Source organism: Zosterops lateralis, assembly GCF_965231275.1.
Source record: "Zosterops lateralis genome assembly, chromosome: 10".
Classification (NCBI taxonomy): domain Eukaryota; kingdom Metazoa; phylum Chordata; class Aves; order Passeriformes; family Zosteropidae; genus Zosterops; species Zosterops lateralis.
In genome coordinates this window covers 17,631,385-17,655,308 of record NC_139770.1, presented here as the reverse complement: position 1 = coordinate 17,655,308, position 23,924 = coordinate 17,631,385, and the positions used below count along the sequence as shown (strand labels likewise).

General features: G+C 41.6%; 1 protein-coding gene across 1 annotated transcript; it reads left to right on the top strand.

The window, feature by feature from the left end:
* Positions 1-225: 225 nt before the first annotated feature.
* Positions 226-23,924, top strand: MOGAT1 (monoacylglycerol O-acyltransferase 1; the record flags this gene model as incomplete). Its single annotated transcript, XM_083868477.1, has 6 exons — positions 226-319; positions 10,120-10,298; positions 10,688-10,889; positions 13,503-13,677; positions 17,154-17,353; positions 20,305-23,924. The coding sequence occupies 6 exons, from the start codon at positions 226-228 to the stop codon at positions 20,457-20,459; spliced, it is 1,005 nt and encodes a 334-aa protein (XP_083724603.1). The 3' UTR covers positions 20,460-23,924.

The following is a 23,924-nucleotide window of genomic DNA, read 5'->3' as shown; positions in this document are numbered from 1 at the left end:
GCCGTGCCCGCTCCCGCTCCGGGATCAGGTTTCCCGCGGCCGGGGCGAGCGGCACCGCCTCCCCGTCCCCGCCTGTCGGACCCGCGGGCGGCCGTGGGCAGCGCCGGCGGCGGGAGGGGCGCGTCCTGCGGGCCGGGGCCGCGGCAGAGCGGCGCGCAGCGGGCAGGTGCGGCGGCAGGAGCCCGAGCCCGCAGGTCCGCGCCCCCCGCGCTGCTCTCCGACAGCATGAAGGTCGAGTTTGCCCCCATCAATGTCCCCCTAAAGAGGAGGATCCAGACAGTCGCCGTGCTGCAGTGGATCTTCTCCTTCCTCCTGCTGGGTAACAACAGCCTTCCTCCTCCCTGCCCCTGCCCCAGAGAGAAAAGGGCGAGCAGCGGCTGTTCCCGCGGCCGGCGGTACCCGCGGGCATCGCTCGGTGCCGGCCCCCGGCTTCACGTGCGTGCAGGAGCGGCGGGGGCGAGCGGCTCCCCGGCCATCCCCGGGCGGGCAGGAGCATCTCACTTCTCTCTTCCCTGAAAGCTTGGGATGGCTTTTCCTCTTCTCTGGGGGTCTGTTTCTTTCTATGGGTACTTCTTCAAATATGATGCTAAAAAGTTAGTGTCTGTGGCTCTTCATTGGGATGCCCAGTAGGTTCCTGACAGCAACTTTTTATTGAACATGAGCAGAAAGTCTGGTACGTGACTAATGCTGTTTTCATTCGTAATTTCATTAAATAATTTTGTATGCTGTAGTTCAATAAAACTCTCATTTAACAAGGTAATGAAAATTAATGGGCATTGTCAGTGAATTGACTCAAATGCAGACAATTCTGTAAATATATGAAAAATATCTTTACTAGCTTAAAGAAAGTGTTTCTAATTCTACTTGGTAATCTTTTTGCACTGCTTGTTCCTCTGTAATTGATGTTCCTAATATCTTAATAGACACCTATCACTAAACACCTATTCACTGCAGCAAATTGTATTTACACGGGTATGTATGTCGAATTTGATGGAATGAATCACTTGATAAGGTAAGATAAGCTTTAACTCTATGAGACTAAAACCGTGGATTGTATAAATGGGAAGTGGTTATTGAATAGTCTGTTCTGAGGTACAGAGCCACCTGTGTGTTACTGGAAATGCTGGAAGACTTCAGGATTGTCTACTCTGGGATTTACAAGGAGAAAGGGAGTGTGCACGTGTTTTCTTTGTATGTCTTGCAAATATATAATCCTTCAGATGGTCTAATGTCTTCCAGATTTTTTTTTTAGGTTGTTAGCCCACACATGAAAGATTTGGGGGAAGTATGGAGGGTATGAAGCATCTTCACAGATTATTCAGCAGATGTTCTGTTACCTCTGCATTATATGTAGCTAAACAATAAACATTTTATTCTGTGGCTACATTGTAAATAGTCTGTACTTTTAATTTTCTGTTATTGAATTAGATCTTGGCATGAGGCATTATTTCAGTCTCATAAAGCAATGAAAGAAAACTTTTTTCCCCCTAATATAGCAATACTGCTGCAGAAAACCACATCTTCCTGTGCTTACTAGTAGTGATTGGGATGCAGAAAATCCCCTCTCTGTACTCTAGTGGGCAAAGTACAGAGCTATCATCTGCAGCTGGCACTGCCTGGGGATGTCAAGGAAAGTCAACTTGGAAATGGTCTGGTTATGTTGAGTATAGTGAGTTCATGTGATCATGAAAAAATGGATTTGCAAGAATGCTTGAATAACAATTTGATTCTAATAATAATTATCTGCCTGTGCACCACGGGGATGTTTATCTTTAGAGCTGACCAAGGTGACCTTGTCATCTCGTAGGCGGACCCTTTAAGTGATAGGGCAGCCAGTGATCTGGCCAAAAAGTTTCACTTAGCTGCAGGAAAATTCAGGTGGATGAATCCTAAATCATTTAAAGCAGTGAGAAATAGGCTGGTTTCTGATGTTCTGGACTGCCCCTATGTCTGGATTTTTCAGTCTTTTTTTTTTTTTTCTAAACAGACGTTTGTTTGTAAGCTTTGGATTCAATAGTGACACTTTGAAATCAGGGAGGGGATGCCTCAGGACAAGTGAAATACTCCATGAGTTCATTACAGAATAGGTTGGAGGTTTAGGTGTTCTTTAGGGGTTTGTGTGTGACTGGAACTAGTTTATGCCAAGCACGATCTTGATTGTCTGTCTAGTGTTACATATCTGCATGTGAAAACTTGAACAGATAATGCCCTGACAACTAATGATTCATGATAGAGATAGAGGGATTCTGTTTAGTGCAGTTAATAAATGGGGTACTGGCTTAGCTGCTTAAAGTTGTCCATCTAGATATGTTGTAATGTGCCATAGATTAGTGAAATGAATTATAGGACTAACAGATGAAGTAAAATAACTCATAAAAATTAGTGCCCTGCATGACAAAAAACTGAATTGGTCAATGATATGCTTCAAATCTGGGGAGTGACATGTGTAAAAGTGATTTCACACACTGAGTAAGCCATAAGGGGAATCTGAGCCCATTAAAACTTGGAATTCACAATGTGACTTGGATAGAAGACTCTTGGTTTTATCTTCCTGGCTGAAAAATGTAAAAATCCCTTGCTCTCCAGGCTTGCTTTGTTGTAATGGTTCATGGTTTTCTGAGATTGTGGAACTTACGACTGAGAATGACCTCTTACTTGTGTGACTCACAAGCTGACCTGAAATACAGACATGCAATAGTTGTTGAAGCCTAAATCTCATCCCCACTGTAGAAAGAGCGAATTGGTCTAGAAATACGGAAAAAATAGCAGCAGCAGTCTGGTACAAGCCAAGTTCTGCTTCTCCATGCAGTGTACCAGCTTGGGCTGGATCTGCACTACAGAGCCATTGCTTCTGCTCTGCGGCGTAGGCAGAGTAAACATGCCTCTGTCTCAAAAAAGTTGTACAGATGTGCACAGAATTTCATTATATACAAAAGGAACCTCTTTAAAATTCTGGCTGTAAGTTCCTGTGCTTCCTTGTTCTGTGCTGCAAGCTGCCAAAGTTCACCCTCAAAGGGAAAAGACAAGTTCTCATTTTAACAGTGATTTGCCTGTTCATTATCCAGGGGCATGACACCAGAAGCAAAAATAAGTTCTGCAATACTGGTATGTGTTTGTAAGAGTTTCTGGATTAGATGCGAGAAATGCCCATTAACAGATTCCCACCGTGTGTTGGCTGAAAATGCCGTGCGACTTTCTATCTTATGTTCTCCAAGTGCAGCAGACCAGAAAAGTTTAAGTTCCATGAAAGAGAAAAGTCTTTTAATTGGGCTTCTGTGTTTTGAAAGGCAAATGTTATCAGTCTTGAGTCCAGAAAACTAAAGCTGTTAAAACTGAAAACAGGCAAATGCTAAAATCTTGGTATTTCTTACTGTAATAAGGATAAATCCAAAACAGCTTCAGGCTGAAGCATAATGTCAAGCCATTAGCGTTATACTGCTGAGACAGCAAATACACAAAGTTTTGCAATGCTGTAGTATCTGCTTTATATAAAAGGCAAAACTAGACAATTTTTACAGATGGTAGTTTTGTGCCTGTAATTACAGTTATTAGAGATTCATTCCCTTGGCTGGGGGCTGACAGTCCTGGGCGAGGTCTGTCCCTGTTCCGAGCTCGTGCAACACCCACGCCATGTCTGCCTGTGGGGCTGTGTGCTGGCTGTTCTTGATTGCTCTGTGCCATTGTCCAACCCAACCCCAGGCAGAAAGCCACCTGGAGAAATAAAATCTCCAAGCCTGTAAGTGCTGGACTGACAAAGCAAAGAGGTTACATAATCCCCGTTTTTGTAACGTAGGTTCATTGTTCGTGTGCACTGAAGAAATTGTCACTGTTCATGAATGCAAGGGATATGCCTGCCATTTGCACCATGTGTTTAAGCTTGGAAATATTTTTCTAAAGAACTTTGAATTAATTTTGCTGCATTTACCAGTGTGTCTGATAGCCTCCTATTGGGATCAGGTGTAGGTTTCCTGTTTCTCAAACCGCAGTTGGGCATTTATCCTTGGTGTGTGTGAGCTGTGTGCCTCAGTACTGCACATTTGTCAGTGAGGTTCAGTTTGTATCAGGAGGTGAGTAGCACCCAGACAGGAGGTAGATCAAAGGTTCATTTAAAGGCAAAACCATTAAAACAAAGATAAATCAGTCAGATTTGGTCGAAGTGGTGCTTTCCCAGTGCTTTAGCATTTTGTTTTCCTTTCTCTCTAATCTACACGAATCAAAATACAGAGTTTTTCAAGAAAGTAAAGCTAGAAGGTGAGTTGGTGAGCTGCTCCTGCTAATTTCTGTGCCCGTGATGTGAAAATGGACAGTGGAGTTTAGCCATGTACAAAATCAAATGCAAAACTGAGCAACTGGGAGTGGGCCAGACAATGAGAGAGGGAAATGAGAGTTTAACCCTCCAGCAGGGATAGCAGAGTTTTTCTCTGGGAAAAGGTGATGGTAGGGAGGAATAGTGTATCTTTTAAGGCCTGCTTTTGGGGCCCAGCAGTGTCCCTGGTCTCCTCACTGGGGATTTAGGAAGTGACTGTCGTGCACGCAGCCCTGTATTTATTGGCAAAACCCTTAATAATGCAAAATTAGTATATAATATAAGGTGTACTTTAATATATGCACAAAGCCACAAAATAATATGATGAAGACATTGGTATATATTAAACTACATCCTGTTCTCTAGTGATTAAACTTCTGTGCATGTAGGATGAAGCAGTCTGTTAATTGAACTTGCTGGAGACAGTTCTGAGTTGTGGATCTGGCTTCCCCAAAAGAATAGAAGTGATGAAACATTTGCCACAGAGTGAGAGATTGCTGCTGGAATACTAAGTGATTTCTGTGTTGAGAAAGAAGGTGTCAGTGTGATGTGCAAATATTAACCTTTTCTGCCAACATGCCATGATGGTTTGTTATCTGGTGCTGATTTAATTCATCAGCTGTAGCTGGATAACTAATATGGTTTTGTTCTTCCTCAAAATCTTTTTAAAAAAACCCTCTTTTGATGCTTTAAGAAAACTCAGCTAAGCTCCATGAGCCTTTCCTAGGAAACTGGCTGGTATTGCTGCTTGGTTTTGTCACTCTGTACTCAGCTATCCGTGAAGTTTATTGGTGGCCTATGGGTAGGGACAGAAGTGTGATCACAGAGAACAAATACAGGCTACTTACTGACTAGTATTTCTAGGAATGCTGCCTCTGTTACCTACATCTTAGGGAGGGAATTTAGCCATGTGTCTGTGTGTATTTGTTTGTATCTCTCAAAAATAATAACAAAAAAATAACTCTGCTGTGTCAAACCAGAAACCTTAGCTTGACAACCTCTATGTGAATATAAGTGACAGTGAATGCCTAAGCAGAAAGAAAAGAAATGGGAAATATGTAGACTAAATTTGGCAATTAGTAACTTGGGGATTTATGGTATCCAGGTCACTTTACCTCCAAGTCAGTTGTGTGGAATGCTCTGTGTCTCTAGTTTATCAGTACTTGCCAGTGGAAGGTCTTGGGAACTTGGAACCAAATTTCAGCGTAAACAGGCCACTAAAACTTGGCATCTGAGCAAACTGTGTTTGCTATCACAGCACTGTTGAGATACGGCTTCCTTTGTAGGAATGCTTAGATATCTTTGTGGCTCCCAGTTGTAACCAATAACCTGACAAAGGCCCTCACAGGAGACTGATCCATATCCAAAAAATGCTGGCTGCCCAACAACCTCAGTTCTGGACCTGGCTACCAAATTCCTGGGGATGCCAACAGTTTTGCAGTGCAGTTAGTTTAAATAAACTCCCAGTTTTTTCTTTGCTGGAGATTCCTTATCTGCCATGGATAAAAAGTGTCAGCAGGTTCCTGTGTTACTGGTGGAAAACTGTACACTGACAATTGCACAGAGTAGTGGGCTTTAAACAGGACAGTACCAACATTGTGTCTCCATTTTTTTCTTTTTTTCAAAGAGGCTTTCTATGTAAAAGCTGCAGAACAATATTCTGCAGAGGCACGAATTTGCTTACTGTTGCCTTGGCAGGCTGCCTGTTCTCAGGTGTTGCCTATTGTCTCAGGTCTTACTTTGTTGGGAATATTGGAGTCCATTTGCTGTAGTTGTTCCTTCATTTGATTTTCTGCCATTTTCTTCATGATATGTATAAATAATTTAGAGAATATTTTCAGAAATTAAGGCTGATTAATTTTATTTCCTGGATGGAAATATCCCGTAAGTGAGGAAAATAATTTATTTTAATCAACTGATCAGTAGTAGAGGGATAATAGAGAGGAGCAAATGTTCATTAGGAATGAAAACAATCCAGTACAATTCTTCTGTGTTCCCTCCAAAGTTCTGCTCCCAACCCAGCTCAGAGACGTTGTTGCCCTGAAAACAAAGGATGAGAAAAGCATTGTTGTTGTAGATACATCTACATGGTTGTTGAAGAATGTAATTTTTCTTTTTGTGTTTTTTTTTTTTTTTTTTTCTCCTGTCCACAGATGTAAGAAATGAGCTTTTCACCTTGCTATATGTATTGGTACACACATGTACTTAAAGCCCAGGGGAGGGCAATACTAAGAATCACTTCACCTATCTGTGTTATTTGCTAGGATGCCAGGGGGATAAAGATTTTTTTTAGTATGTCCTTGGTGGGATGAGGTACAAATTGCTGAACTCTGAATGTCTCCAGCTCATTTAAGACAGAACAGCACAATATGTTTAGAGAAAGCTTTGCTAATTGTATGTGGGGCATGGCAGGAACTGGTTCAGAGTTCAGAGCTGTCAGAGATTTCAGAGTGAGCTCCTTTGCATGGTTTTTGGAACACTGCAGAGAGCCTGCAGTGCTGTTGGGGTGAGAGCAGCAAGCACACACCTGCACTGCCCAGGCATGCTGTCCATGACTGCTCTGAGCATAATGGGAGCCTTCTCCTCTAGGGAAAATCTTGCTTTTGGTGGCTTTCACAACAGATATTAATGAAACATTTTTGATGCCTTAGAAACTCCAAATGCATTTGAAGCTTCCAATTTCCAGATTTAACCTGTGTTGTTTTCCCACTTCCCATCTCTGGTATTTAACTATTTTATAAATTTGGTTCCCCCAGCTGCAAACTCAGAGCCTGATTAATGATTGAAGAATCAGTGTACAAACATCATTGGGCAGGATGGCTGCCAGTGCTGGTAGCTAACACTACACAGAGTGGTTTTCATCCATTTGTTGCAAAATATGGATATCCACATGTTGTAAATGGGAAATAGAGGAGAAGTGACACACTAACATTGATTCACAAACCCAATGTTCAGAGTTCTGTGGCAATGATTTGTCTTTAATCTATATTTCCTCCTGCTCCCTCACCCACCCCCAAAATCCAATATATCACAGAGACATTTTTCAAAGCTGTAATTCAAATTCAACTAAAAAATTGCACTTAGAATGTACACTGGAACTACATCCAAGGACACAATGATGCAGTAGAGTGACAAATCCCATGTTATTCACCTTTTGCCTGGAATTTGTTTATGAATTTAGTTAAAATGGTTGCTATTTATTTACTCACCGTCTTGTCTGAAGGAGAAAACATCAGGTTTGTGTTTATAGGCTGGTGGGGTCTGAGTCATCCTAAGGAGAGCTCATCATCTTGCAGGCTGCTAATTCATTGAAATAATGAGGAGGTAGGCTAAAAGGAATTTGCCTCACATGTCTCATTGGGAATGCACTAATCATCTTTGTCCTACAAGATGCTGAGCTCCCTTAGGAAGTCCTAACAGCATACCTATCTCCCCATACCTTGCCTGCACTCAGGAAAGTGTCCTAGCTAAAGCAAAGAAGGAGCTTGTTGATCTGGTGTGTGTTTGTCTGCAGAGGATTAAGTACTGCTGGCTGGGCTTTCTCACTGCTGATGTAATTCGCTCTCACAGCAAGGCTGCTCGGCCACAAAGCACTTCTCAGCTTTTTAGCAAACTGATAGTAAAAAGCTATGTGATTCTGTGTTAAAAAAGCCAAGTGATTGATTCTGTGTTCAGTTGAAAGCACTTCTGAAGGGAAGGATAGGAGATATAAATATTTAATATTTACTAATTGTTGCATAACCAATTAATTTATTTATAGCAACTAGAAAAAAACTTCTCATACTTGTTTGAACTTAAACCAAGAACCTTGGCATCCTGTCCAGATTAGCATTCCTAGAAATTTCTGTAGTTTCAGGATCTCTTCTTCAAGGAACAAGTAATGACTTTTCCTCAATAGATTTCTGTGCCCTATTTTGGAGTGATGCGAGTGCAGGATTCCCTGAGAACTTGAGTGTCATATTTCATCCGTGTTACTTGTCTTGCATTATTGATGTTCCTTAGAACTTGTTACATTTCTTGTGAGTTTTTCACATTGACTTTGGGGGGCTGTGGGCCTCAGTTAGCTGTGGTGTTTTTCAAGAGCATTATTCAAGTGCTTTTCTGTGCAAGGCCAGGGAGGAGGAAGGAAGTGAGCTTCTGTACTGAAGAACGGAGTATCCTTGAAAATGGGAGGTTCTACCCTGCTCCTGCTTTTGTTTATGGTCATTTCTTTCTCCCTCCTCAGAGCAAATACAATTCCTTATTTTTCTGCTTATATTCCTGCTGGAAATGTGAATGTTCATCCCCTTCTAGAAAAGATATCCAATTCTATTCTGAAGGCACAGTCAAGCTAGGCACAGGAATAAGTTGGTTGAAGTTTAGAAAAAGTAAATATTCAGGTTGTAGGACATGCAAATCTGCCTGTAGACCAATTTGAGATCTCAGCTCAAAACCTGCATAGTCTAGAGAATCTGCTGACTTTTCAACACCCAAGTTATATCTCTCCTGAATAAGGTGATCTGAAACTAGGATGAGTGGATTTTACTCTTGGTTTACCTGCTTGTTCTAAAATTTTCAGTTCTGGTGATATTTTACATTGTGTGAGCCAAATTATTGCCTGAAGTACTTCTGTTGTTTCTTTTTAAATCTGCTCTATTTAGTGGTTATTTATTTTAGCTCAGTATATTTCACTGATGTAACTTCTTCTAAGACTTCACTGGATATTGCCCTCATGAAAGCCAGTCAATTGTGAGACATAAAGTACTGCTTCTGCATTGTAAAATATCTCTGAAAAACGCTGGGTTCCTGCAACTCTGCCCATTGAGTCTTCCAGTGATAACTAGGTCCTGTTTTGTTTGCCATTGTATAAATTTATGATGTTAAAGCCCTGGCTCCCTAGCAACCTGGACTTCAGCATCTGATCCATGAGCCTGATGGGGTTTGTTCAGGAGGTGGCAGAGCAAGCAGGTTGCTGCAGGAGTATCACAGGGCAGAGAGCAGCAGCTCCTGTTCCTCAGACATCTCAGACTAGGGCTGCTCAACCCACTGCAGGACTAAAATTCTGCAAGTTCTACAAAGATAAAGTTTCCATAGGATTTCCCTGAGTAATTATTTCAAGGTTGACCCCCATTATGTTTAACCAAACTTTTCTTGCTCTTAGAATTGTGAATAGTGATACAGTTCTTATGTATCACTATTGTAGCAGGATGTTACAATTCTTTCTGAATTGGGTTTGAAAGTATCAGGACTTACCTGCTGCTGTGTCCCCATAGCAGCACTGAACTTCCCCTTTGACTGACATATTAAGTGGCTGAAGTGGGATCTCTTCATGTTTTGCTCTTGACTAGTGCATCTCCTTGGCCATTTGGCAATTCGGCCATTTGGCTGGGAGTAGAACTACCACCCCCATATTATAGGTAGAGAAGCTGAGAAAGAGAACAGAAAATAATTCCCCGACATCCCTGTAATTAGAAAAGAGATGTTGCCTTGGCTCCCTTTCCCTTCTTTCCTTCCCCAGCTTTCCTTTCTTCTCACTCCCTGAAGCATTTCATCCTTGTTAGCTCTTGCTGTCTCCTTTTATTTGCTTTAAGTGAACCAGATGCTCTCCACCAAACATCCAGTTGTGCAGTAGAAGGAGAAATAATAGACTGAGATGATATACCCTTGTGATGTTTTACCCTCACTGTAAAAACACAATGTGGAATAAGCTGAGTTCAATTTGTGTGCATTTTGAGTAAATCTGTAAAAAACATGTCAGGGCTGGACATTCAGGGTCTTAAAAGGACACAGATGTGATTAATACTTGCTATGCTTTCACTTTTTGTCTCTTGTAGCAGAGTTTTGCTGTGGATTCTTCGTGATCCTGATCCTGGGCAACTTCTGGTTCCTTGCTGTTCTGTACCTGCTGTGGCTCTACCTGGACTGGGGAACACCATGTGCTGGGGGCAGACGGTCTCAGTGGGTCAGAAGCTGGACTGTCTGGAAGTACTTCAGGGAATACTTTCCCATTCATGTGAGTAAAAGGTTTCTCACAAACAGCTTGGATAGACATAAGCATGGACAAACTTCTAAGACTCAGCTTTGCTAAAATTCTAATACTCACTCCAGAGTGAACTTAACTTCTTTTTAAAACATGGGAAATCTGAGATTTAGAGAAGAAAGGGGACAGGGCCTGATTTTCTAGTTGGACTGTTGGGTGACAAGATAGCACTTCAGAGTAAATGCTAGACATGGTATCCTGACACATCTATTTAAGCTTTGTTTATCTGTAAAGCAGGGCAGTAGTTTAAAGTGCTCAGAAGGAAATTCATTGTTGTTGCTTCTATGTCCTGTCAATGTGCAATCTCCATAGCTGTTGTTTTTGAGGTAAATATAATGCCCACCACTAACTCTATTTTTCAGCTCATAAAAACTTCAGAACTGAACCCAAATCACAACTACTTACTTGGCTTTCACCCTCATGGGGTCCTGGTAGCTGGAGCCTTCGGAAACTTTTGCACCGATCCTCCTTTCAAAAATTTATTTCCTGGGCTTACTCCATATCTTCATATCATGCCCATCTGGTTTGGCTGTCCCTTCTTCAGAGAATACATAATGAGTGCTGGTAGGTAAAAGCAGAATGTCTCAGCTGTTGCTCCATATTTTAGTTTCTGTTACAAATGTAGAGTCTATTCCTCTACTTATATATGGTAAGTTATTTCAGAAGAATCAGTGTTGGTGCTAAATTTAACCTCTATTTCATGATGAACTGTTGTGGCAAAATATTTGGAAAGTTTTATTAATAGTTTTGTAAACCATATCACTGAGTTGTTTTTTCTTTCTGAAAAGAAATTGCTGATTTTCCTTTGAACTAACAGACAGCAGTCCTGGGTACCCATTATATACAAGAAGAGAAGGGCATAATAATTTGTAATTTTATTTAGTCATTATCAGGCACTTGTAAAACAAATTCAGGCTAATCTCTTACCTGAAGGGCTTAGACTTACATGTTACAAATATCTTTATACTAGAACTTAATTACCTGCTTCTGATTTAAGTCCCATGTTACAAATTTGTGTAATTTTAATTGAGTTGTAAACTCTAAAGAGAGGCACCCTTTTTCTCTGTTCTGAGAAGCATTTGTCATGGAGGGGTGATATTTGTGACTGGCATTACAGCAAATGAAAGATAAAAATAACAAGCAGTCAAGCTGGGGGACAGAAAAATGAGAAGAATTAAATAAGGACTAGTGCTTCCCCCCCAGTGGTTTAATACAGGAGTTATTTTACTTAAATTCACTCAACTACAGCATTTAAGCATGTTCTGATGCACAAGACTAAGTTTGGGAGAGAGTGATCTAACTTTTTTCATGACTTCAACACAGACACTGTGATCTCAGATAAGCTGCTCCACTGCTCCTTTCACAGGAGCATGCCTAGGATATTGCCCAGATTAATATCAGAATTACTTATTTATATGTACTTCAACATATCAGAGAATGCCTTTCCATGCAAATGTAATTTCTGAGGGTGTTCTTTGAGGCTTGCTAAGTGAGGGATTGGCAGTGGTAGAACATTGCAATTTTAAACACTGTCTTTTAATCATTGACTGGAAGTCAGATTTACATGGTTTTGGCATCTTGACCCATGGGAACATATATTTACCTGCAGAATGAGAAATAACTGCAGTAAAAAGCAGACTAAGGAGTAACCAGCATTGAAGCTCAGTTTTCACAGGTATGCCACTGATAAATGAGAGGGGACCTTTGGTGTAATACAGGTCACCAGTAAAATCATAAAACACTTGCAAAGTCTTCCATGTCCTGGAGGCTCCTAGCACAGTGTTTCATTTCCCAGTCCTTTTCTGCTGTCCCTAAAAGGTGCAGTTGTTGCCTCTGGCAGAGCAGCTGCGGCACTCCCGGGCTGTGGTGTGAGCACCATCAGTGCCCTGTGCAGGCTGACGGCTCAGCTTCAGCAGGAGACACATTTGTCCTGGGGAAAGGCAGCAGCTTCTGCTTTCTTGTCCAGGGAAAATGCATGTTGACATGAATGGGCATCACCTGAATTATTTGTGAGTCTCAGGTCAGCTGCATTTTCAGAGTAATAGTGACTGTGAAGGCATATGTGGAAATGGATGTAGCTTTTTACTGAGGTCTGGCTTGCTCCAGTTGCAAGCTATTCCTCTTGGTGGCCAGCTCTCAAAAGTAGATCACAGCCATCTTCCCTCTCTTACAAAATTTTTGCAATCCACATTGTAATGTCCCTATTAGAAAAAAGACCAAGCAGGGAGCAAGACATCCAAAAGTGCATTTTGATACCAGCTCTGTAAAACCAACAATGTAAACTAGACCTGATCTCTAATTTGTCACTTAGATTCTATGAATCCAACACAGTGGAATTCAACATGGCTTCTGGGTAAATGAGACCACTGTAAGCCTTTGAAATAAAACTTAGGACAAGAAGGAAAAGGAACCTTTGAAAGATTAGTTGCATATCTGTTGGAAAAGGGATTTTTCAAAGCATCAAGTCCAGAGCAAGACCTAAGGGGATGCTAAAGTCTTGTACAGCAGGGTGCCTCTGATTAGAAGTATCTGGATCAGCAGGAGTACCAGAAAAGCTTCATGTAATCTGCTATTTCAGCCTAAATATTGGTGAGTGCCTGGGCCTGGTTACTAGACAATGAGCTGATGCAGTTATTAGGAATAAATAGTTATTAGGTAGAAATGAGTCTTTTCTGCTTCTAATGCTGTCATGCCATTGCCTTAGATGGACCTGCTGCTTTATAGCTTTGAAAAGAATGCAGGGGTCTGCTTGGCACTGTAGCTCCATGTTTGAGTTAACAAGTCACCTGTACATTCTGTTAACCCCTCTGTGCCTGTGTTTATATACACCTGCTGTATAGCTTGAGCCGCTGCCTCTCAGCAGTATCTGCTGCCATTCACTTCCTCTGTTCTTGGGCCCAGAGTCTCTCTAAGGGGGAGTTAAGTTGCCAGAGGAGCACACCCTGAAGAACTCAAAACTCTCGCGATAGGCAACAGCATTTAAATCATCAGTGTGAAATCAAAGCATGTGCTCAAAAGCAAATCTGTTGCAGGGTGAGGAGGTTGAACCCAAACCTTTGAAATCTGTGCTGTTATAATTTTGAAATGTCATTTATATGTATTTAAAAATATTCCTAAATTCCAATGTACTTGTACATGAAGATCCAGTGGTCACTCTTAAAATGTTTCCTCCTGAAGGAATGGTTTCTGCATCCAAGGAAAGTGTCTCATATGTGCTGAACAACAAAGGAGGTGGCCACGCATCTGTCATTGTGATTGGAGGAGCAGAGGAATCTCTGAATGCACGTCCTGGAAATCTGACCTTGAACATCCTCAAGAGGAAGGGCTTTATTAAAATGGCCCTGAAACATGGGTAGGTCTTCAAGGAATCATGCTTTGAATGCAGATAGATTCATAAATATAGTTCATATTATATAAAATTAGAGAATTTGAAAGAGTCTAAGTGTCTAAGAACATGCATATCTGGCACAGGAGCCAGTCTGTCCACCTAGATCCAATCTGGGAGTGTTGAAAACTCCCTTTGACTTTCATAATTTGTAACAGTAGGTGTTATTAGCATATCTAGTTTTATTTCAGTTGTTTCTTGCACTAGCAAAGAGTAAGAATTATGAAACAATATTAGTAAATCTTGGCTGTTTTTATTGAGTAGGGCAAGTGTTCTGCTTTCTGTTTTGTAAATTGAAGATACATTAAGGTAGAATTTTCTTATCATTTTAAGCAAGCAAACAAACAAAATGGATAGCCAGCCCCTGTTTCATTAAATCACTAAAATTATGGTCTAGGAAGATTTGTTTTCACTATTATTCTAAAGACTTTCTTTTGAAGATGACCATTTGCAAAAATAAATTCCTGGGAATTTTTTTGTGAAAATCTCAAGAAAACTAGATAACTTTTTACTATCAAGCAGCCATCAGTGTGTAATTAAACAGAGATGATATCAATATCTTTTGAGTGATTTACACAGTAAAAGGTATTGTGTTTGATCTGGACTGGTCTGGATGGTTTGTATATTAGAACTATTGAAACCAATGATTTATTCCAGCTACACTTTCTGAACAGCTCCCAGGATTATACATTGACATGTGAAGCAATGAGAAAAAAGTTACTAGTCTTGAGAAATCTGTAAGAGCTTCTTAGGCTATTAACTGGAGAAAAGGTGATCTCTGAGAAGAGGAGCTCTCTGCTTTTACACAGAGTACAAAAAACTAGAAATTGTTCTAGAAACTGTTCTGTGCCAAAATTCCAAGAGTGTTTCTTATACATATCACTAGGATTGTTTGCTAATAGAATGTAACATTATAATTTGTACCCAGAAAAAAAGTCTTGTGTATTTGAATTAGGAGTTTACTGCCTAAATGAGTCTTTACTCAATTTTTGCTCAACTGTTGATTAATTCAGTGGGATCCTCAACACTCACTAGCTTTTATTTGTTTTAACCATAAAGATTAGAAGAATATTTAGGTACTTTTTTTTTTCTGAATATGTTGGTAGATGTCTGGTCTGTCATATCACAAAGGTTGGTGGTTGTTATCTCTCATCTAAATTGATTTGGATTGAGAAATCAGATACACCTGTGCCTCTCATAACCTTGATTTCAAAAGTATCTCCAACACATAACAGCAAGAGTGGGACACTTACAAAACACAGGGATGACCCCTTTACCCCTTCACTTACTTAGTGATGGTCCTGGTCTTTCTAAAAGGGTCATCATGGCTGTCCAGAGCCCTCCTCTGGGTGGCAGTTCCTATCTCTGCCTGAGTGCCTGAGGGCTGCAACTCACATGGTCACCGTAACCAACAGGCTCCAAGTCATTCCTACAAACACCAGCACCAAAAGCTGCTTCTGTGTGAAGCCTGGGAATTCTGACTTCTCCTCTGTCCAGCAGGGCTGTGAGACAGTGTGAGTCTGACAGAGCTCCTGCCCAAAGACTCAGCAACCAGTAATTGCTTCTGGTTTTGATGTCTTGTTTTCAACAATTAACGAAGTGGGAAGAAAGCTGCCAACTCAAGTGGGAATGACAGGGCAAGGGAGGCTTGTGGGACACAGATGAGAAGACCCATCTGCCACCAATGTCTGCACACATTCCTGGTGCTCGTGGTGTGCAGCAGTAAATACCAACACAAGAGGGAAGGGGCAATGCAGAGCACTGTGCTCCCTGGCCCTGGTTCCTATGCTGCCAGCACAGAGAAGATGTGTTCCTCAGCTGGGAGCTTGTCAAATGTGGCCTGAATATGTCAGCAAAAGTCCTCTGCACTTCTGCAAAAGACTTTTGGTCCAAGGTAGTACAAATATCTGATATGAAGTGAAGAAATCCTAAAGACACAAAACAAATGATGAATCAGATAACTTATCTTTAATTTCACAATCATAAGTTACTTATTTCTCTGTCTCAGCCTCCTACATAGCATCTTGCAAAAGTCTTCACTAGATTAAAACAAATCCCACAGTGTCAGGGCACCACAGCTATTGCACCACAAGATGTTCCTGTTTGTCTTTATGTTGGAGTAAAAAGTAGAGTATTTACACAGCCACAGTAAGCACCAGGCTTTATGATATTTCTTTTGCAGGTGGCAGAGTGAAAAATCCACTGGAGGAAGAAACTTTGAGCAGACACTAGTCAGAGTAGTATGTGGAGATGATAGTCTGTGTGAGTTCTCAGGCTAAATAAGCTGTTGAAGCAGTTGTTTTTACTGTACAGGTGGATTTTGACTGTCCACAGTGCTTCCCAGCCAGCTCTGTCCTCAGTGCATCCTCCTCAGGCATTCACAGCTCTGCAGAAATTCATTCTGACAATGTTCTAGCGATACTGCTATTTTACAGGAAGGTTTTCCTCAAAGGCAGTGGGGACAGAATAAAGCTAAGACAGAAATCAAGATTTAAGTAAAGAAAATAAAACAAAACATCCCTGAATCCTTCAGAGACTGCTTAGGATTACCCTGCGCTTTTTTCTCTCAACTCTGTAGAATAGTTAATGAAACTAAGCATTAATCAAAAACCATAGTGCAGCCAAGGTTTTAAATACAATGGTGTGTTTACCTGCTGGAGACAACTGCACTGATTCTATGCACTCAAGTAGCTTGTCCAGGAGCTAGTCAGTGCCTTTCCTCCCAGGCCAATTCATGAATTGAATGAGAATTCATTAGGCTGTGCAAGAGCCAAAGTGGGTTCACGTAATTTCTGTGGGTAAGATGTGACCTCTTGTAATAATGGATTAAGGCTACTGTTTTCGAAGAAGTCCAGAGGAAGCAGAGTTTCACTGGGAATTGGACAGCAGAGGAGGAATTTGGCGTTGCACTCGTGTGTGTGAGGGTGTCTGGTTTTTATCATGGTTTTTGTGCTGAAATCAAGGGCACACATTACTCCAGTCAAGAGACAAGGGAAAGCCAAGATCTAGTTTTGATGCCGCCCAGCTGGGAGCATTATAAGGTTAGCAGTGAGGCTTCTTTGCTTGCCAAGAGAAAAAATGTAGTGCAACAAGGGTGGACTTGCTGAAATTATGATGGATAAAGACATACTTATGATATATGCAATCGCTCATTTTCATAATTCTGAAGAGTCACAAATTGCAATGGGTATCAACCAACTGAATGCTGCCAAAAGCAAGTTGCTAGTTGTCTGCCAATATTTATTTTTTTTTAAACACCAACCAGCCAAGGCATCCAAAAAGCTGCTGCACATGAGAAGAGTTGAATGCCTGTTGCTGATGAAATCCAAAGCTGCTGAAACTCTCTATGCTGGTTATTGTGAAACTGTTTCCATGCTGCTGGTGTGAACTGCAGTGCAAGTGCAGGCTGATGTAGAATTCTCAGTGTTCTCTTTGTTTGACAGGGCTCATCTGGTCCCAGTGTTTTCCTTTGGTGAAAATGAACTATTCAAGCAAGTTGCCAACCCCAAAGGTTCATGGCTCAGGAATGTACAGGAGAAGTTGCAAAAGATAATGGGCTTTGCTTTACCACTTTTTCATGCTAGAGGAGTATTCCAATACAGTTTTGGCTTAATACCTTACAGGCAACCTATTCATACTGTTGGTAAGTTCCCTGCACCTTTTCTAATGTGTTTGCAAATGTTTAGAAATGTGTGCTGTTAATATATGTACATTTATTCTGTTCTAACAGAATTGATTACTGTGCATCTAAAACAAATATGAGAGGTTTACGGTCCTTCCCAGTTAAAGGGGGCAGTTCTTTTCTCTCTTTCCCCTTTCTGTCCCAGGCCAATCTCTTCATTCTCAGTTATCCATAGGCTTCTCTCCTTGGCAATCCATAAAGAAAGCCAAGAGTTGTCCAGTTTTTACGAGAGGGCTGCCACAGCTCTGCAATTGTTGCTGTGGGTTCTGGATGCTGCAATTGTTCTGTGGGAAGCCCAGAACCTTAATTTCTTAGCTCTGCAGAGAAAAAGAAGTTGGATGTTCCAGCTGATGCACAGCCACCCCAGCAGAGCTCTGGAGCAGGAAGAAGATTGCATGGTCCTGACCTGGTGCTCATCAGGACAGAGGGAGAGATGCAGGAGGAAAGGGAGAGGACACATCGTGGTGCCACAGCCCTTGGGCAGGCTGCCACTTAGATGCCTTTGCAGATCTGGGGGTGGTTCCCTCTTGGTTTTTTTCCCTTGGAAAGATCCTGTCATGTTTAATTGTGAGTGTGCATGCCACATTGACAGGCAGTTTGGGAGAGTGTTTTTCCCCAAAAGCTTTCATTACTGCTCATCTACTCTCACTGGAGCGTGGAGCTGAACATATTTTTAATGCTTTTATTAGTGCTATTGACAACCACACCTTTACAAAATAGGTGATGCTGGGTCTCATGCAAAGGCAATAGCTGTCTGTCTGTCTGTAAAATTTTTGATAAATAATTTTTAGCCAGATTCTGACATGAGTGAACTAAAGAAAATTGAGCTTTTCTGGTGTTCCACAAGAGACTTTGAAGGTGGCTCTCCCTTTATATGCGGTTGACTTGATTATAGTATAAAACAAATAAAAATGTTTAAGACAAAAGCACAGCTCTTTTTATGATAAATTTCAAGAAGATCTGTGTTTTCTCAGTTCATGCAGTAGAATACTTTGAAAATATTTAATTTTAAAGCCTGCATTGTACACAGGCAGGCTAAAAATGTCACTTATTTTAAAGCCTAAAAGTTATCAAAGCTTTGGAGTGAGATGTATTGGATGACATCTATAATTTGCATTTTTTCCCCTTTGGGCTGATGACACCAGGACTGTTCTGAAGCTTCAAATGTCTTATTCATTGAGGCATTTCTTCATCATGGCAAAAGCACAAGAGTGCTACAAATCAGCAAGACCAGAGTCTTGCAACAGAAGTAAGATCTCACAAGGTCCTTCTGTGTCTTTCCCCATGTTTGAGAACTATGACAATGTCCCTGTGTCCTTGGAAGTGTGTGGGGTGTTCTTGGCATGGCTCAATACGGCTTTGAAAGCATTGGCTCAGCTCCTGAGAGCTGCAGGGGCACAGTGAGCTCACCTGAGGTGATGAGCTGTGCTGCCAACATGGCCAGGTATGGATGATTTCACTCCTGCTTCAGAAGCCATGGATCCCAGAGCCATTCAGCTGAGCCAAGAGCTGTGAAGTTCCAATGTTTTGGGCTCAATGAGTGAAGTACTTTTTTCCTTTATTTTTTTTTTTTTAATTACTGCTTTCCAGAAATAGAAACAACTCTAAAATATCAAATTAAGCAAGTTCCTTAAAGTTGCACATAATATTAGAGAGATGAGTGTAGTTTTCAATCCCATAAGAAATTTTCACTCTTGGGAGAAGAGACTGTTACAGAAGGGCTTGGGGGCAGTTTGCCATTTCCAGTCCTGCCTCTGGAAATACTGTATTGTATGTATATTGATTTCACACCCCTCTAAGGTATTGCTTAATCCAGGGCTGGGTTCCCACCCCAGCCATGTGAAGTCTGAGTTTCAGCACCACACAGGGCCTGAGCTGGTGTCAGCTGGAGCTGCAGCAGGAAAATGCAGGCTCAGCTCTTTGTGGTTCTGGCTGGGCTTCCCTTTAGTCATCACCATCCAATCTGAAGTGGCAACATCTGTTAAAAGGATCTTTCAGGTGCCTTTCAAAAAAAAAAATCCTAAGGGTGCTTTTAGCTCTCTGTTTTCCTAGACTTCCTCTGTAATCCCAGTTGGGTCTGTTAAGGTCTTGGTGCTTCCAATGCAAGAACAGCTGTCAAAATCTGGCGATTGAACAACATAGGAAAGACTGAGATCATGGGAAGCTTCTCTTAGCAATCCACTTTTTAGCCATAGGTTTTTGTGGAAGAGAAGGCTGCCCTCTGGATTTCCATGGAGTCACCTGCAAGTAGCAGGGCTTTGCACAGTGCCTGGAGAACATTTTGGTTCCAGGGACATTTGTGGGCAATGGATGGTTCAGAGGCACCTCACAGGGTTTAGGGGATTTATGTGCTACCCCTCCCTAGGCTGAGCTCACCAACATTTCTGGTGCAGTGATATCCACTTTGAATAAATTGGAAGATAAATATTTCCTTCAGTCCTGTTCATGTGACAGTGTGGTTGAGGGCACCACTGTCTTCTTAAGCAAGTCCCTCACACTGAGTACTTTTGCTACTAGTACTTTTGAGATCAGAGCAGAAGACAGTGGGAAGGTACAGTTTTTTAAAATACTGTGTTGAACTTGTAGCACATAACACATTGGATTGTATCTTGAAGTGTAAACTGCTCCTTCAAGTTAGAGCTTATCACTCTTCTAATTTGCTCTTTTGCTGCCAAACTGAAATGTTGGGTGGGGTTTAGTTCATTTTACCTGAACTTGAGCAAAAGGAAGTGAAAAACAGAGACACCCAGGACTCAGGCTTGTGAAAGGCAGGATGAGGCCCCAGGATAAGAAGATTGTGCTGTGATTCTGCCATTTGGCTGGAAGCTGTGCTGCAGCTCTTACAGAAGGGACAGCAATTCTGCTTAAAAAGAGATGTCAATGACACTAATTCTGTTGTGTTTGATTTACAGTGGGAAGCCCCATCCCTGTAAAACAGAACTTGAACCCCACCACTGAAGAGATCGATCAGCTACATGCATTGTATCTACAGAAACTAAAGAAATTATTTGAAGAACACAAAAGCAATTATGGCATCCCTGCACATAAATCTCTCATCTTCGAGTAGCAAATTACAATTTGTAATTCTGAATTTCATGCAAAGAAACAGTGTCTGCTGAAAGATGTCTTTCTTGCAATCCATATTTAGCAATCTGTAATTATCCTTATGTAAGGAATACTTTTAAGAAGGGATTATTAGATGATTTATTGATTTTTATCTTATTCTGGGGCAGTGGGGGAGGGATCATTGGGATGTAAGCCTCGAAGCCAGTGCTGTTTTAAGTTGTCCTTTTAGGTTCATGTGTGCCAGAAATACAAGTGAGAGACTCCACACAGATGTTCTTACCACCATGGTACCTACCCACAGCTTGAGCATATGAAATTGCCCAAGCATGAGATCAGTAGCAGAAGTATAAACCCAAGAAATCTGATTAGAGGTTGAGAGATTTACTAGCATTTATCAAACATGACATCAGGTTGTTCTCTGAACATCAGAAACTCCTGCTGCTCTTCCACAGGAATGAAAGTGTATGTTTTCAGCAGATGGCTACTGTAAACCACTTACAGGAGAATTCAAGAATAAATAGGAGCCTTCAGTCCTGAATAGGATATTGGCAAAAATGGTTTGTCCAAGTCATGGAGCAGAGCAAACCTTCTGTTTGGAGAAGAGTGTGTTGAGGTTTTTGTGTGCACATGTGTGCTGGGTGGTGGGAAGCCCTGAATGATGTGACTTTTCTGGACAATTTGTGCTTTGGATCATAAGTTTGAAAGATTAAGTAGCTTTGGTAGTTTCAGCCTCAGAAGAGATGGCAGGCACAGGAGACAGGAACAGTGAGGGAATCATGTGAACTCTTGATCCTGTGCAAATTAAAAATTATGTTATGTCAAGTACTTGCACAGAAGGAAAGGGAGCCCAATTTGTTCAGTGAGTTCTGAAATTTCACCAAGGAAAGTGTACTTGATAATGCCATTTTTTCCCCACAGACAGATATGGGGTTAATGTGTTAAGCTGGTGATGCAGGGTGACACAACTGCAGTGCCAAGCCAGTGTGAGGAGAGCTCTAGGGTGCAGCAGGTTAAGAGGATGCATTGTATATAAACCAGGTGCCTGAATTTGAGAAAAGGTTTATCCTAAATGTGGATATCCACTTCAGGAAATAAAAAGAAAAAAATCTTAGCCAAACTATTTTTCAGTGAAAATGCCTAGGTCTTGGAGATTATTATGTATGGAAAGAATTGTAATATATTACTGAATTTTTATGAGATAAACTCTTGTATTTGTACATGCTTTCTGTCTGCCTGCAGACTTTGCGGTTCTGATGTTAGTGAAGAGTTTGTTCTGCTTTGAGCAGTTTTGGTGTTTGAATATTACATCAGTTAGGTGCTCTGAGAGGTCATGCATGGGCTCGTTAGGCAGCCTGGGCATCTTCAGTAGGCTCAGCTGAGCACTGAGGTGCTCCAGGAATGGCAGCACTGGGCACATTGGGTATTCCATGGGCTGGAGGCTTTTAGAAGAAACACAGTTGGGGCTTTGAGAACAAGGTAGAACTCTGGAAAGAAAATATCTTAGCAATTTGAGGGTGCTTGGAGAAAAGAGTGGAAATGGGGTGAACTCTGACTGAACCAACACCCCAAAGCCAAACAAATATTTGACAGACAGAGCAGATGTAGGTGCTCCAAAAAGCCCTCCAGCAACAAAATGGTTTCCTTAAGAGGGCTCTTCCTCCAGGTGCCTCTTTGTCATCCGGATGTAAACAACACTGAGTCGTGCTCTCATTTTCTCTACAATGACACAATCTTTCTGGGAACCTGGGCTGGAATTTGCAGTGCCTGAGGAGCCCCTCTTCCCTGACAGACTGTTGTCAGTGTGCCCGCAATTCACCTCTACCTGAACTTTCTTGGTGTTATGTGTGCTTGCCCTCCCCTCCCACATCAGTGATCACTGATGATCACTGTGGTGTAGGCATCTTGCTTCCTCACTTTCTGCCCACCTTTCCCTGGGTTGAGATCTTTGGTCTCTTTGCATGGAAAATACTGAGTGGTGGCTTATCATTCAGCAAAAATGGGGTTTAGGAGCAGGGTTTGAGAGGGGGAAGCACTGTGGCTGTGCATATTTGACACCAGCTTAAGATCAGGACTGTTTCAGCTCCAGAAAGGGCATGTTTCTAGGGAGGTCAGACACAGCAGGTTTGTTACCTGGGAAGAGGTCTCAGGGTCCTGAGGATGGTACAAAGTGATGATCCCTGAGCAGTTGCTTTTTCTTAGCCAGCTAGGTGAAATTTCCTTTGCATTTGACTCTTTATTGCCTGCCCTGATGAGTAGTGATTATTCATGAAAGAAGAATTTGGAGTCTATGTCAGACTGTTCTCTCCTAGGTCATCTGCTCTAATGAGATATTTCCTCTCGTTCTCAGTCTGTTCTTTTTCCATTACTTTAATGATATAGAAGATCAGGCTATAAATTTTAAAATATTAGCATTGTGTTGAGGATGGAAAGTAACAATTTTTTGTTGTTGATTAAATTAATCAAAACTTCTAGGGAATATGTGAATACTGATTTTGGGATAATATCTGGTCCAAAGGGTACCCTATAAACAGGCTTTCCTCTGAATTCCATGAGGAAATTATCTGTGGCTCTCTGTACCATCCATAACTGGCTCAGGTAGAACAAGTAGGGATTGTGTTGCTATGGCTACTGATATTATCATTGCTTTGTAACAATGGAGATGGTAAAAGAAACCCCAAAACCTAAAAAATCCAACAAAAAATATCAAACCAACGAAATCTCCAAACAACTCAATTATTTATTTTTGCTCAGTTACCACTGCATATTGCTTATGATGGTGCTTCCAAACTACCTTTTATTAACCAGATTAACCAGTTGTCTCTATTTTAAAATAGAACTTCTGTCTCTAAACGTGATAGACATGGTATCATCTAAAATATTTACCTCTGTGTTAGTGTGTGGATCTGTAAAGCAGCCCTGCAATCCTGAGCCTAAAGGCCAGAGCCCTGGCAGCCACAGACCCGTTTTGGCTACCACAGGCACCAATCCCAGCACTGCTGCAGGCGCAAAGAAGCTGCCCACGTTTGCTGGGGCAAGAGCCTCCAGCTGCAGTTCATGCTGGACAAAGCAAGAGCAAGGAGCTGGTAGGAATGGTGGCACACCCTGCCCCAACTGCAGCTGGAAGAACTGGGCAGCACTCAGGTTGCTGGTGGGATGCCTCACGTCCTGGGGCCTGCTTCTGGGGTGTTTCTCTTTGTGCCTTTTAATGCCACAGGTAATCCCCAGGGAAGCCAGCCATCCATCCACAGGAGAAGCTCTGTCTCTAAACCGTGCAAACACTGCCTCCCTGACATGCTCAGGATGAAGAACCTGCCTGTTCCCTCATGTGTGAACGCCTCTGTGCCAAATTCTGCTGACACAAAGTCAGTCCTCGAGGATTTTTACTTTGTGAACTACACAACATGGTTTACACTTTGTAACTTTTTATGGTACCTGTAAAATATGAATGTCAGTTGTTTCAATGACA